This window comes from Anguilla anguilla, chromosome 10, assembly GCF_013347855.1.
Source record: "Anguilla anguilla isolate fAngAng1 chromosome 10, fAngAng1.pri, whole genome shotgun sequence".
Lineage (NCBI taxonomy): Eukaryota > Metazoa > Chordata > Actinopteri > Anguilliformes > Anguillidae > Anguilla > Anguilla anguilla.
Window position 1 is genome coordinate 41425040 of NC_049210.1, and position 13967 is coordinate 41439006.

The following is a 13967-nucleotide window of genomic DNA, read 5'->3' on the forward strand; positions in this document are numbered from 1 at the left end:
AGGAAGAGATCATGGTACTGTCGCTAAATTGACCTCGTAGTCCTCACCTCTGCTTTTAGTTAAACTGGTACTGCTCAAAATATCACTTATGACATCTCACGTAATGCCAACAATGATATAAATACCCGCAAATATTAAATATTCAGTCATCAGGTCTAAAAGTCCAAAGACCTTCACTTAGATGAACAGCCATGTCATGACACCCAACCACCCAAAAAAATAGAAACAATTTTTGTGTTTAAATACAGTATTTGCACAGTGTAAACAGACCCTGAGTATAATATGGAGCAGGAAGGAATTCAGATGAGAAATTGGGGAGAGTAAATAGACTGGATTGTGACTCTCTCATGCGAACATCAGTAATTGGAGTCTGATTAAATTTGCTAGTGTACCGGATTTCTTTCTTTATGTTTGTTTTATGACAATCACGAAATGCCCATGATCCTTCACTTTGTTTACTGTTTCTCTGCATGCACGTCTCTCCTGGTACAGCCCACAATAGACTTCTTTCCCTGTACAATTTATATGTGTGTGTATGTGTGTGAGAGGCGGAGCTGAGCTGATTGACAGCAGCCCTCTATGTGAGAGTGTATGTGTGTGAGAGGCGGGGCATACCTGATTGACAGTAGCCCTGTATGTGAGAGTGTATGTGTGCGAGAGGCGGGGCATACCTGATTGACAGTAGCCCTGTATGTGAGAGTGTATGTGTGCGAGAGGCGGGGCATACCTGATTGACAGTGGCCCCCACAGACCCCTGCAGCAGCATTTGCAGCATCTTGGCGTCAGGCCGTTCGCGGTGGGTTGCCACGGCGAGCTCCCGAGTCTTCTTCTGCATGTCCTCGATGGCGACCTCTATGGGCGTCAGGTCGAACTGCAGGGGGGGGGGGGGGGGGTAGGGAGTGTTGGGAGACACTGGCTCAGGTAACGGCTTCCACTTCCTGTATGTGACAGCACAGCTAACTGGGGACTGGAACCGGCAACCCCCCTTCCCCACGCGTGTCTGCTGTACCTCCTCTTTCTGGATGACGTTGATGCGGGTCTTGATGTAGGGGAAGGCGTGCATGGTGGTGAGGATGGTCTTCCTCTTGTACTGCTCGCTCAGCTCCCCCCGAGGCCGGCCGCTCTTGGTGAAGGGCGTGGTGTACATGAAGCGACGCAGGTTGAAGCTCTTCTCGAAGTTGGTCAGCCGGTCCTTCATCTCGTAGTCGTCGAAGTAGGGCTCCACGTAGGTGATCTGGATATAAGCCTGGAAAAAAGGGAGTTGGGGCAGTTTAGATGGAAAGAAGACTCTGGAGGACTGACTGAACCGAATGTCGGTAGATTTGACGGCGAAACCTGTTTTTCCATGCGGTGGTTTCTTACCTGAAGCAAAAAAAAAAAAAAAAAAGGAATATATTTTGTAAAATATCAATCAAAAAAAAAAAACCAACTGGGTGATCGTCCTGCTTATATCAGTGCAGGAGCGAGCCCAAGTTGGCAGAGGAAACCCGTGAAACCTCAAATCTCACATTCTCACTCCCTCCGGCCGTTGTGGGCGGGGGCTGCGTGCTAGCCGCCGGAGTGCTCTGATTAAAATGGAAGCGGTGGAAGAGCGCCAGGGAGAGATTAGCCGGTGTAAATATTTACTCAGCCCGCTGAGGGTGAATCGCATCGGGGCGCGTGTCGTGGAATGCGAGATCGCTGGCCCTGTGGCCGTGGCGGGATTTATTTATTTATTTATTTATTTTTTCTTTTTCAGACTCCGCGCGCGATCGGAGCGAGAGCTCCCCCCACCCCCCCCCCCCCCCCCTCAGTTTTCCGTGTACCTTGTTGGGGTTCAGCTTGTTCCTGTCCACAGGGGTGGAGTCCTTGATCATCTCGAGCGCGTCCTCTCCGAAACACTGGCTGTAGAAGTTCTGGGGAGGGAAGGAGGCACCCCAAGTCAAAATTTACCCATAATCCCCAGCTCACACCGCCATTTCACACCCAGTACGTCCCATTGAAAGAATGTTTGTTTAGTTTGCATACTGTTACATAAACTTACATATTTTAGACTTTCAGGTAAGGTGCATACATGTCCTCTATGGATCTGTGATACTATGACATCATGATTTAGAGTTTCTTCCATGCACTAGTATACCCACTCCACCTGAGCCTGTTGGAAACCCCTTACTCTAACCAGTACTTAACTCCCTGACAGTACATTTACAGATGAATTTCAATTTACTGTTTTTATTACATTAGAAATCCTTGTAAAAATGTTTCCTTTTAATTTAAAAACAAATCACATATTGTGTTTTTGAATATTTAATAAAATATGAATAGTTTTATATTTTCAATTTTTTTTTGTTTACCTCTAGTCGGTGAGAGATTTCTGGAAGATGGGTTATCCCTGGTTCCTTGTAGATGAATTCCCGCTCGTCCAGATCTCCAAACTTGCTGCCGTAGAAACCGACCCGAAAGTAGGTTCCAAACATGCGCTTGTGTCCCTGTGGGGGTCAGCAGTGGTGCGTGAGGTTCAGGATTCGCCCTTCGCTTCTGTTGTCTGTTCTAGTACATCTACAGACCACTAATCCCACATACCACTTATCCCACAGACCACTAATCCCCACTGAGAGGTTTACCAGAAGTGGTCTACACCGGCAGGATCCAGGTTCATTTCCCAGCATGCACCACAAACGAGAACAAAGACCTCTACTGTACCCCAACGACCCCACGATAAACGTGTCCCATCAACCAGGCGTTTTATTACATATTTTATGGTCCAGACTCTTGGTGGAAAAGCAGATTATCTCATATAAATAACTGCCAGATAAATGTTGAATAATTTCAGAATTATGAAGCATCAGTTTCACACTAGCAGAATGTGCGTCAGAAGTTGTGACCGCAAAAAGTTCTGTTTCGAACTGCAATAAAACGACCATTGCCTCTCGCATACATATCACACAAATCTGGGTTTTAGCCAGTTATTCATTATAAATATGTTTTTCATCATTCGACCACAAGTTTGGACTATCGAAACACATCACACATAATGGTAGACCGAGTGAGGCTATACGGCACTGCACCTTCAAATATGAATGTATTACTGTTGGTACGTGAGAAAATATTTCCAATATGGAAAAATTTAGTATTTAGTGTAGAGCTGTTTTGTCCCTGGTGTGCTATGAAATTGACACTTGAATGTGGGCCTAGCATTGCATTTTATTAAAATTTCAGCAACTTTAACCACAGCCACCCCCCCAACTTCCCCCACTTTGCAAAGGATGACTTAAATTGTGTGATTTTATACAGCGACACCCTTACCGCGGGTTAACTTAGCGTTACTTTGACTCAAGGGCAGGGCTTGAGTCTGGAGACGGAAAGTGAGTGAACTGTTTTTGAAAAACGTTTTTTTTTTTTTTTTTTTTTTTCCCGCTGACTGATTACATTCCCCATTTAAGTTTTCTTTTTTTTAATGAGCTCAGTTTTTAAGCAGCCACGCTCAATTAATGTTTAGTTTTTGTCATTTTTATGAGGATTTTTTTACACCATGACCAGCAGTCCACAGCAGCGAAAATAAAATAGGGATGAGTTGTTGGCGTCCTTACTTTTCGCATAGAAACCAGAGAGAAGCTCCACCAATCACAATGTATGTTGGTAAGAAGAAACAGGACAACCCCAAAGATGATTGGTGGATACTTTCTGGCTATACTTTTTATAAGGTCTTTATTGCTAAAGTGACAACTGACAGAATATATCCACCAATTACCATTGGCTTTGCTCTAATTGTTGTTACCAACACACTGTGTGATTGGTGGAGAGTGCCCTTCTGGCTTCTAAGGGAGACATAATGATGCCATAATTCTATTTGATTGTCCCCGTAGCTGGGCGCAGGATTGGCTGTGCCTTGCCAGAGGGCGGGTTTTAAGTCAGCCTGAGTTCCAACGACATTTCAGGAGCGTGTGGGTTACCTGTTGTCGGCTCAGCACGAACAGTACACTGGCATTGTGTGGACTGCGGTATGTTAAAATGAATGGAAGGTTCGCAGGTGAGCGCGCCTCTGGGGTACGGGTGCTGTAGCCGTAACCCGAGGGTTTCCCAAAACCCCGGGAAGCTCACCTTCTGATTGATGCTCTCGAAGGCTCTCTGGAGCTTGTCGTGCGTGGAGGCCAGCTTCCGGAAGTCCCTGTGCGCCTCCAGGATGGGGATGATGACTTTGTAAACCTCGTTCACCATCTCAAACAGCTGGCCCTACAAAGAGAGAATAGCCATTGGGCAAGGATGGAGCGAGTGGAGAAGAGAGACAGATGAAGGGATAGAGAGAAAGGAAGAGAGAGAGCAAAGAGGCAGATAGTATCACTGTATTACCCTCTGTACTCTACAGTTTGTTGAATATAATAAACAGATTTTCTCCCCACTGCCCCTGGAGTTAGCGAGGCAACTGTTTGTTGTCTGCTGTTGTTGTTGTTTGTTGTCCCTCCTGTTTGCTTTGGCAACGCAGCTTAATTTCATGCCAATAAAGCATTTTAAAATTGAATCTGAGTTGAATTGAGAGAGAGGGGCACATGGAGGTCAGTCTTCCACTTGAGGAAAGCACCAATCAGTCAAAGAGAGGGGTGGCGGTTGCTAATTATTTTTCTACAGCGATATTAAGATGTATTGTTGTACACTTAGGAAACATTCCTGCCAAGGAAGCATATGAATTTTAATTTGAATTTGAGAGAGAGGGGGGGGGAGAGATTGTCGGGCCAGTGGATCGGTCAACCGCGCAGGTCGGTAGGAGGGGCTACGGCGTGGTTTCCATGGGGACTCACGTTGCTGAAAAGCTCAGCGGCCTGCTCCAGCAGGCCCACCAGCCCGTTCTCGGTGAAGTAGCGCCCGGAGCACACCCCGTCCTCGTCTGGGGACAGGATGTCGTCCGACACGGCCGACTCCTCCAGCACGTTGGACGAAATATTCTGACAGAGAGATGAACGTGGTTTTTTTAAACTTTGAACAGTGGACAAACACAAAATCAGGTATGTGTGGTAGGTCACTGTGGACAGGTGGGTGTGGTAGGTATCTGCAGTAGGCAGCTGTGGTCAGGTGTGTGTGTCTGGCAGGTATCTATGATAGGTTACAGAGGTCAGGTGGGTGTGGCAGATATCTACAGTGGGTCACAGTGGTCAGGTGACTGCTCACCTGAAAGGTGACGCTGCCCACAGGCAGGTAGCTGTGGTCCTCCAGCATGCTCAGGTACTCAGCCACCAGGGCGGCGCCGTGCACCAGGCACATGGCCGACTCGGTGTAGCACTTCCTGGTGTTGTGCTTCTCCGCCATGTTCTGCAGCCAGGTGAGCCGCAGGTCCGGAGACGTCTGGTACCCCTTCGCTATTCTGGGGTGGGTCACCAAACAGTCAGTCAATCACTCCGTAAACAGATAACACATGATTTATCAGCCAATCACAATCAGTCTATACAACGACAGCTGATCAGTCAGTCAATTGGTGAATCAGCAGACATGACGATGCCTGTATGTCAACATGTACGTGATCTGTGCACCTGTACATGAGATAACAGGTGTGCGTACCTGTACATGAGGTCCATGAGCATCTCTGGGTCCTCCTGGAACTCCCTCATCTTCACTGTGTCTGACAAGATGCTGTTCAGGTTCCGGAGCAGCTCGTCCACCTGAAGAGTAGAACAGAAAACCAGGGTCTCTGAGGGGGCAGCTGGGCGGGGCAGTGCGGTACCTGAGAGGGGCCAGTGCCTGTGTAGGCAGGGCCGTATCTGTGTGAGCAGGGTACTATCTGTGAGAGTGGAGCAGTATCTGAAAGGGTGAGGCAGTACCTGGGAGGGCGGGGCAGGACCCGTGGGGGCGGAGTGGTACCTGTGTGGGCGTGGGGCAGTGCCTGTGTGGGCATGGCAGTATCTGTGTGGGCGGGGCAATACCCGTGTGGGCGGGGCGGTACCTGAGAGGGCAGCTGTGGGTGAGGCAGTGCCTGAGAGGGTGGGTGGTACCTGTGTGGGGGGGGGGGCAGTACTTGTATGGGGGCGGGGCAGTACCCGCGTGGGCGGGGCCATACCTGAGAGGGCAGCTGTGTGGGCGGGGCCATACCTGAGAGGGCAGCTGTGTGGGCGGGGCGGTACCCGTGTGGGCGGGGCGGTACCTCAGAGGGCAGCTGTGTGGGCGGGGCAGTACCTGAGAGGGCAGCTGTGTGGGCGGGGCGGTACCTGAGAGAGTACCTGTGTGGGCAGGGCAGTATCTGTGTGGGCGGAGCAGTACCCGTGTGGGCGGGGCCATACCTGAGAGGGCAGCTGTGTGGGCTGCATCTCCGTATCCTCCTCTGCGTAGGCCAGGATGGTGCGGAGCGAGCGGCGCAGGTACTCCTCGTGGAAATCTGACGACTTCCCCACCAGAGACGCCAGAGACATGGTCACCTGCATCTTCACCCGCGAGAAGTTCTGCACAGACACAGCCCCACCAATCAGTGAGAGCGGCAGACACAGCCCCACCAATCAGTGATAGCGGCAGACACAGCCCCACCAATCAGTGAGAGCGGCAGACACAGCCCCACCAGTCAGTGATAGCGGCAGACACAGCCCCACCAATCAGTGAGAGCGGCAGACACAGCCCCACCAGTCAGTGAGAGCGGCAGATACAGTGCCACCTATCAGTGAGAGTGGCAGTGTGTGTTTAGTGTGTGTGTATAGTGTGCAGGTCTTGCGCTAGCAGAGCTGTAGCTGCATCATGATGAGGTAGAGTGTGTGTGTGTGTGTATAGTGTGCGTGTGTGTGTGTGTGTGCGTATAGTGTGTGTGTAGCGTATAGCTCTTATGCTAGCTCAGCTGTAGCTGTATCTCATGATGAGGTAGAGTGTGTGTGTGTGTGTATAGCGTGTAGCTCTTACGCTAGCTGAGCTGTAGCTGTATCTCATGATGAGGTAGAGTGTGTGCGTGTGTGGTGTGTGTGTGTGTGTGTAGCGTGTCGCTCTTACGCTAGCTGAGCTGTAGCTGTATCTCATGATGAGGTAGAGTGTTGCGCAGGCCTGGCTGCGGTTGCCGTCCACGCAGCTGCTGCAGTACTGGAGCACCTTCTGACACAGGTCTGCGCACTGCTCCGCCTCCTCTTCGAAGAGCAGGTCCCCGAACTGCACACACACATTACAATACACACATTTTCAACACACTTGTCCCTGGTTACGGTTGTACACTCTGGACAAGAGCTTCTGCCAAATGCCTGTAATGTGTTGTAACATTACACGCAATATAGCCTACACAAATCTGCATAAATACTCACACGAACACCCACAGTATTCACATGTATACGCAAACCTACATAAACGCAGACGCACACATAAGATCATGAATACACATATACACGCATAAATACACACGTGCGTCAGTCAGTGTTACCTTGACGATGAGTGCTCTGAGCGAGCTGAAGCAGTGAGAGAGGAAGCTGGTGCTCTGGTTGCAGGAGAGAGAGTGCAGGAGCACCCGCAGGACTCCGCCCACAACGTTGTCCTTACAGTCCGCCAGGGACACGCCCTGCGCAGACAAAACCCCGCCCCCACCGTTATTACACAACACACGTGAAACAGCTTGTGCATGCCAGCGTTCGTGTTATGTTTCACAAAGAAATTAGCGGAGAGAACGTGTGAATCCCCTCATGCACAGTAATGTGAATATAATTTAGCAATGCTGAGTTCTCCATAGAACCCTTCCCAGGATGCTAATATCATTTAGCAATGCTAAGTTCTCCATAGAGCCCTTCAGGGGATGCTAATATTACTTAGCAATGCTAACTTCACCATAGATCCTTTCAGTAGACATATTTTGGGCCCACCCACAGGTTGTTCTGGGCCCTGCTCACACATGCTCAGTGGTCTCTCACCTGTACAATGGTCTCCAGCAGGTCCAGAATGATCAGGTTAGCCTCTGTGGCCAGATTGCCACTGACGAGGGCTTCCTGGTCAAGCTCCGCTTTCGTTCTGTGACATCATAGGAAAAGAAATGATGGATTTAAATTCTCATGCAGACCAGCTGTGCTTCAGTTTGTCATGTGTCCGTATCTGTCCATCAATACAGGGAATACTGTAGCAACTGTATGTGGACGTGCGCACACACACACACACACGCACACTGAGGACACACTGTGTAATCTGTGCAATCTCATGACTCACTTGTCGTGTCTGTCATTGGTCTGTCGCCACTGAGTGAGGTCTTTCCTCCATCGCAGGTTCTCCCTCTGACCGATGGTCCGGTCATTACCTGCATTTTCAGCAAACACCAGGGGTCAAAGGTCGGAAAAATTTTAACGCTTCAAAAATTTACATGTTGACACATTCATTTTTTTAGTCTAAAGACAGGCAGTTTTACCCTCTTTCCTTGCCAATTTTTGCCATGTCGACAGGTCAAAAATGAGATGAGATGTATTTTTAAAGATGCCACCGTTGGCTTTCCATAAGACTGCATGTCTTCAGATGAATAGAATCAACACGTCAAAATATGTACGTGTTGACGTGTTCATTTTTTCTGAGTTTATATTTGACATGTTGAGGTGATTAAGATTTATGGAAAGCCAAGCATAAGTAATTTTAAGGGGCACATCGCAATCGAATGAGCATAACAGAATGGTATCAACACGCTCTGGAAATGTTGTCATGGTGACATATGCTTTGATGCAATATGCTAATCAACACACAATTCCGGCATTGCTATTGGCTGACGTTCGTTTTAACGTGTTGCCGCGAGCAATAATGTCCCGCTGACATGACTGTCACCAGGTGAAAAATAACCGTGATGAGATGTATTTTATAAGATGTTTTGGCACCGTTGACTTTCCATATGTTTGAGGGAAGAAACCACACTCATCACACGAACCATCCTTGGAACACATGGTTAAAGTTAGCATGCTTGCATTCATAAAACTTGTGTCAAAATCGTTCATTTTTTAAAATATGGTCAGCCAAAGGCTTTCAGTGTTCACTGGGGATGTTTACAAGACAACGTTCCGCTCTTGAAACAAGACAACAGCCAGAACGTAGCAGGCACCGTGAGATCATATTTTGAATGCCGCTTTTTTTGAAAGGTTCCTGACAGTCTGTCTTCCGTGAGCCCAGGGATTTCTTCCAGGGAGGTCCGTTGATGGAAACACAAGTCATCGCGCTTGCTTTTTGCAATTTGCACATAATCATTCCAGTTTGTGAGCTGAAGTATGACTTTGAGAGCGCCTGTTCTATTGTGCCTATCAACTTGACTGAGTTGAACTCAGGCAACACACTATAAATTCAAAACAGACCCATCCATTCATGTTAAATATTGAGTGGTTCTCATCCAGTGAGGAGAAACCTGAACAGCTCTCATCCAATCATAAGCCTCACCGCCCACTCTCTTCATCATCTCCCCGCGGGCTCCCATCCCGCCCAACAGCGCCTCCTCCAGGCGGGCCTTCGCCTGCTGGGACTTCTGCAGGGCCTGTGTGCTGACCTTATCTGAGCACTGCTTCCCCTGCGGGAGAGACACACACATATACATGCACACGCATACACACACATACACACGCACACACACACGCAACACATACACACACACACACACGCACGCATACACACACACACACACACGCAACACACATACACACACACACGCACGCACGCATACACACACACACACATGCACACATACACACACACGGGTGGAGGACAGTCAGTCTTATTTATTCACAATATATGAAGTAGGAGTCAACTGCAGATACAGGTAGAATAAACCCAGCCTTTTACCTAGCCAGGACTGTGATATTATACCTGATTTATTAAAACCTGGTACAAGGAAATTAAGCCCTGTTTTTTTAGCTAGTACAGGGACATTAAACCCAGCTTTATTTACCCGGTACAGGGATATTAAACCCAGCTTTATTTACCCGGTACAGGGATATTAAACCCAGCTTTATTTACCCGGTACAGGGATATTAAACCCAGCTTTATTTACCCGGTACAGGGATATTAAACTCGGGTTTATTTACCCGATACTCGAAGCAGGATGCGCAGATAGTCAGCAGCTCCAGCAGGCGATTGAGCTGGGAGGCGGGCATTTCCACGGTCCACTTCTGCACCAGGCCCTGGTCCACGTTCTTCATCACCCACAGGAAGCAGAGCAGCAGGTTCCGGCTGGTCTCCGCGCTCAGCGTAGCACTGGCCTTCCCAGTCTGGGGAGAAACACAGGCGTAGAGATGGAGAGACTAGACCGGCTTGTCAGCCATTTTGGTTCATGGGTCGGCTCTGTAAATTGTGACTGGGCGATTTGGGGTGTCTGTATGAATGTGGGTGATTTGGGATATCTGTGTAAATGTGGATGGTTTGGGGTATCTGAGAATTTGGGTGACTGGGGTATGTGTGTGAATGTGGGTGGTTTGGGGAATTTGTGTGAATGTGGGTGATTTGGGGCATCTGTGTGAATGTGGGTGGTTTGGGGTATCTGTATGAATGTGGGTGATTTGGGGTATCTGTGTGAATGTGGGTGATTTGGGGTATCTGTGTGAATGTGGGTGATTTGTGAATGTGGGTGATTTGGGGTATCTGTGTGAATGTGGGTGATTTGGGGTATCCGTACCACAGAGGCCATGGATGCCAGGGCGTTTCTTGCCAATGTGTTGAAGGGGTTGCCTGCAATCGCCAGGGCGACAGACTGATTGATGGGCGTGACGTTTTCGAGTTCGTCCTCCGGCCCGCCCGCTTTCCCTTTCCCGCCACGGGACTCTGCCACTGCAGGAGCGCAACAGAACACGGCGTCACGCGTGTGGTAGAACACGCAAACACGTGATACAACAGAACGTGCTTCACACATCAAACAGTGTACATTTCATGTATGCAACACGACATATTTCAGAAGTGTGAGGGAGCTCGCGAACAAACACGTGACGCAACACATATGCAACCGATCGTGCTTACACACCAAATGCAACATGCCGTGCATCCAGTGGAACACGCTTCATACATCCAACAGAGAACACTTGGCCAGTGTGGGAGAACACTTAATCTAAACACACTTTGCATGTGTAAAAACACCCTAGATGAAACCACACACTTTACACTTAAAGCAGAACACGCGTTATGAAAATATTGTCAAACTTCACAGTGTTAAGTATGAAATGGAACATGCCACATGACATCACACTTGAGAGAGCTGACGTACAACATGCACCACAGCACACTTGACGTGTCACAGAGCATGCGGGCTCCACTGGCTCCTCCTCCGACTCTAACCTGTGAAGTCCAGGTGGTTGAGGGAGTCGATGATGATGCCCACCAGGGGGAGGTAGAGAGCAGCGATCTTGGCCCGCACGTCCGGGCGGGTGCAGCGGTGGTCCAGGTCGTGGGCGCAGAGGAGGCTGTGCGTGGCGTTAATGGCCTTCCTCTGCACCTTCCCCCTGCAGGCAGAGAGCGGTATTACAAGAACAGTCACATCATGCAACCCAACAGTTTAATAACCATAATAAACCTGTCCATTCAGGAATAACTAGAGTCACATCTCCGACTGACTCATAGTGGTAGTAAAGACCCATGGCCCGTTCCTTAAACTACCTCTCTACCCAGCTAATTAATAGTGCATGTACACACACACACACACACACACAGGACACATGCTGAGAGCAGGCTGCCTTTGATCATAAGCTTTGTGCCTCAGTGTCCCTAAATCATCTGGAATAGATGTGATAAAGAGAGAGAAAGTGAGAGAGGCAGAGATAGGTACTTAAGGAAAAAGAGCACAGGACAAAAGAAGGGAAGAGAGACCGAGAGATCGATTGAGAGTGAAAGGGACTCTCTTACAGTTTTATTCATGTATCAGTCCAGGGAAAAATATTTTTGATCATTACAATCTGGAGACTGTCACTCTTGTGGATATAATTAAACTCCTTCTGTTCTTCAGAAACAGGAGAGAGTGAGGTAGGGTGTGTGTGTGTGTGTGTGTGTGTGTGTGTGTGAGAGCTCATCATGCAAATAAAGCACATTTGAATTTTAACTTAGATTTGTATTTGAATCTAGATTTGTATTTGGATCTGGATTTTGATCTGGATTTGAATATGATTTGTATTTGTATCTAGATTTGTGTTTGTATTTGGATCTGGATTGTGATCTGGATTTGAATATGTTTTGGATCTGGATTTGAATATGTTTTGTATGTGTATTTGTATTTGAATGTGTATTTGTGTTTGTATTTGTGTTTGGTTTGGGACGGAGACGCACCCCTCAGACTCCATGTCCAGCGCAGCGCTGAGCTCGGTCAGCAGCAGGCCGGTCAGGTAGTGCTGCTGCTTGAACTCGGGAGAGAGCTCAAACATGCCGCAGATCTTCTGATCCTGGAAACTGGAGCAGGAGCTGGAGGCCTGGAGACAGAGACAGAGAGGGGGAGAGAAAGAGACAGACAGAGTGAGAGAGAGAGAGAGAGAGAGACAGAGAGGGAGAGAGAGACAGACAGACACAGAAAGGGAGAGAGCAGGAGAGGGTGAGGTAGTGTGAGAGAGAGATAGACAGAGGGATGGAGGGAGAGAGAGACGGAGAGGGAGAAAGGGAGGAGGAGATGGGGAGAGAGGGAGGGGGTAGAGAGAAAAGGAGAAAGAGAATGAGGGGGAGGAAGGAAGGGAGGGAGAGAATAAGAGAGGATTGTAGAAAGAGAGTATTATTGTATTATTCCCTCTATACTGCAAATTGAATACAATACAGTAGATTTTTTCCCTCTCTGCCCCTGGAGTTTAATTATGCAGGGAGTGTTAGCTGTTGAGGTTTCCCTTCCCTTCACCAAACACTGCATACAAGCATTACACTGTTTGCCTCTGGTAACCTTGAATAACCTGACAACCAATATTATGGGCAGTTCCTGATAATACCACTAGGGGGAGATAAGGACGTAACTTTGGAAAACAGGAAGCAGCCTTTTCACACAATCCTGCTTCCTCCTTCACTCTCAATGATCGTTTGAGTGAGTGTGTCCGTGGTATGGGGGGGCGGGGGGCGGGGGGCGGGGCGCACCTGTGAGGAGATTGACGGACAGGGGGAGGCGGGCGCGGAGGAGGGGTTAGTGAAAAAGAGGCTGAGGTTCAGGTAATGCTCGTGGCTGCACAGGATCCGCAGGAACTCCAGGCGCATGGTGATCAGGGTGGGCATGGACACGCTCTTCGCCGACATCTGCAGGAGGACAGGGTGACGTAGCGGTCACATGACACTGCGGCAAACGAAGAGCAAAGCTGGCCCTCGGGGGACCGTCAGAGTGGGCGTGTCACCGTTAAAAGTGCCAGCCTGTTTTCAGGGATATTGTCAGTTAATTAATCTTCAGTTTGTTTCCCTAACTGGCTGAACTGAAAGGGAAATTCACTCAAACTCTGAGTTATGCACAGACTCTTTCACAGCCTCACCTTTGACCTTGTGAGCAACAAAATGTAATAGGCTGGTGTGGGCAGGTGTGTACTGTACCTGATTACCCCACAGGCGTGAACCTGATTTCACCCAGATGTGTACCTAATTACCCCACAGGACTGTACCTGATACAGGTCTGTGCCTGATTGGCCCACAGGTGTGGGCAGGTGTGTACCTGATTGGCCCACAGGTGTGGGCAGGCGTGTACCTGATTACAGTAGTTCTTCACCAGCTGGAATACGAAGCCTCGGTCCATGAGTGACAGCAGGTCGTACAGGAAGAAGGCCAGGCTGATGTTGACCTTTTCTGCCTGGTCCACTTCCTGTTAGATACCAACCAATCACATGCTCCGTTAGTCACTTCGCTGACGCAAGGTCAGTTTCAATTCAAAAGCGTGCAGTAGCCAGAATAGAAACTTGCTAATTTAATAGAATAACCTCAATAATAATAAAATAGTGTAATATAATTTCTTTCAGTGGTTCTTCGTGCAGAATGTAAGCATTAATAATGATGATTTTGACTTATATATTTCATTGTTAACCTGGTTGCATAGTAACATCCGCAGTGGAACCTCTGAGGATTCTATGTGATGGATGATGTCATCGAACCACATT

At 48.5% G+C, this 13967-nt stretch overlaps 1 protein-coding gene across 6 annotated transcripts in view; it reads right to left on the reverse strand.

Moving 5' to 3' along the window:
* Positions 1-13967, reverse strand: part of dock8 (dedicator of cytokinesis 8) — a 55935-nt gene that overhangs the window by 6956 nt on the left and 35012 nt on the right. For all 6 annotated transcript variants that reach the window (XM_035379944.1, XM_035379947.1, XM_035379948.1 and 3 more), the window contains 20 exons: positions 13562-13675; positions 12970-13125; positions 12187-12326; positions 11206-11369; positions 10553-10704; positions 9966-10148; positions 9325-9451; positions 8125-8212; positions 7836-7932; positions 7355-7489; positions 6937-7089; positions 6246-6404; positions 5530-5630; positions 5143-5335; positions 4776-4919; positions 4081-4212; positions 2334-2468; positions 1806-1895; positions 1010-1246; positions 728-871 (listed from right to left, as the gene is read on the reverse strand). In XM_035379944.1, coding sequence (XP_035235835.1) covers positions 728-871; positions 1010-1246; positions 1806-1895; positions 2334-2468; positions 4081-4212; positions 4776-4919; positions 5143-5335; positions 5530-5630; positions 6246-6404; positions 6937-7089; positions 7355-7489; positions 7836-7932; positions 8125-8212; positions 9325-9451; positions 9966-10148; positions 10553-10704; positions 11206-11369; positions 12187-12326; positions 12970-13125; positions 13562-13675 — 2844 coding nt within the window. The remainder of the gene's footprint in view (positions 1-727; positions 872-1009; positions 1247-1805; positions 1896-2333; positions 2469-4080; positions 4213-4775; positions 4920-5142; positions 5336-5529; positions 5631-6245; positions 6405-6936; positions 7090-7354; positions 7490-7835; positions 7933-8124; positions 8213-9324; positions 9452-9965; positions 10149-10552; positions 10705-11205; positions 11370-12186; positions 12327-12969; positions 13126-13561; positions 13676-13967) is intronic.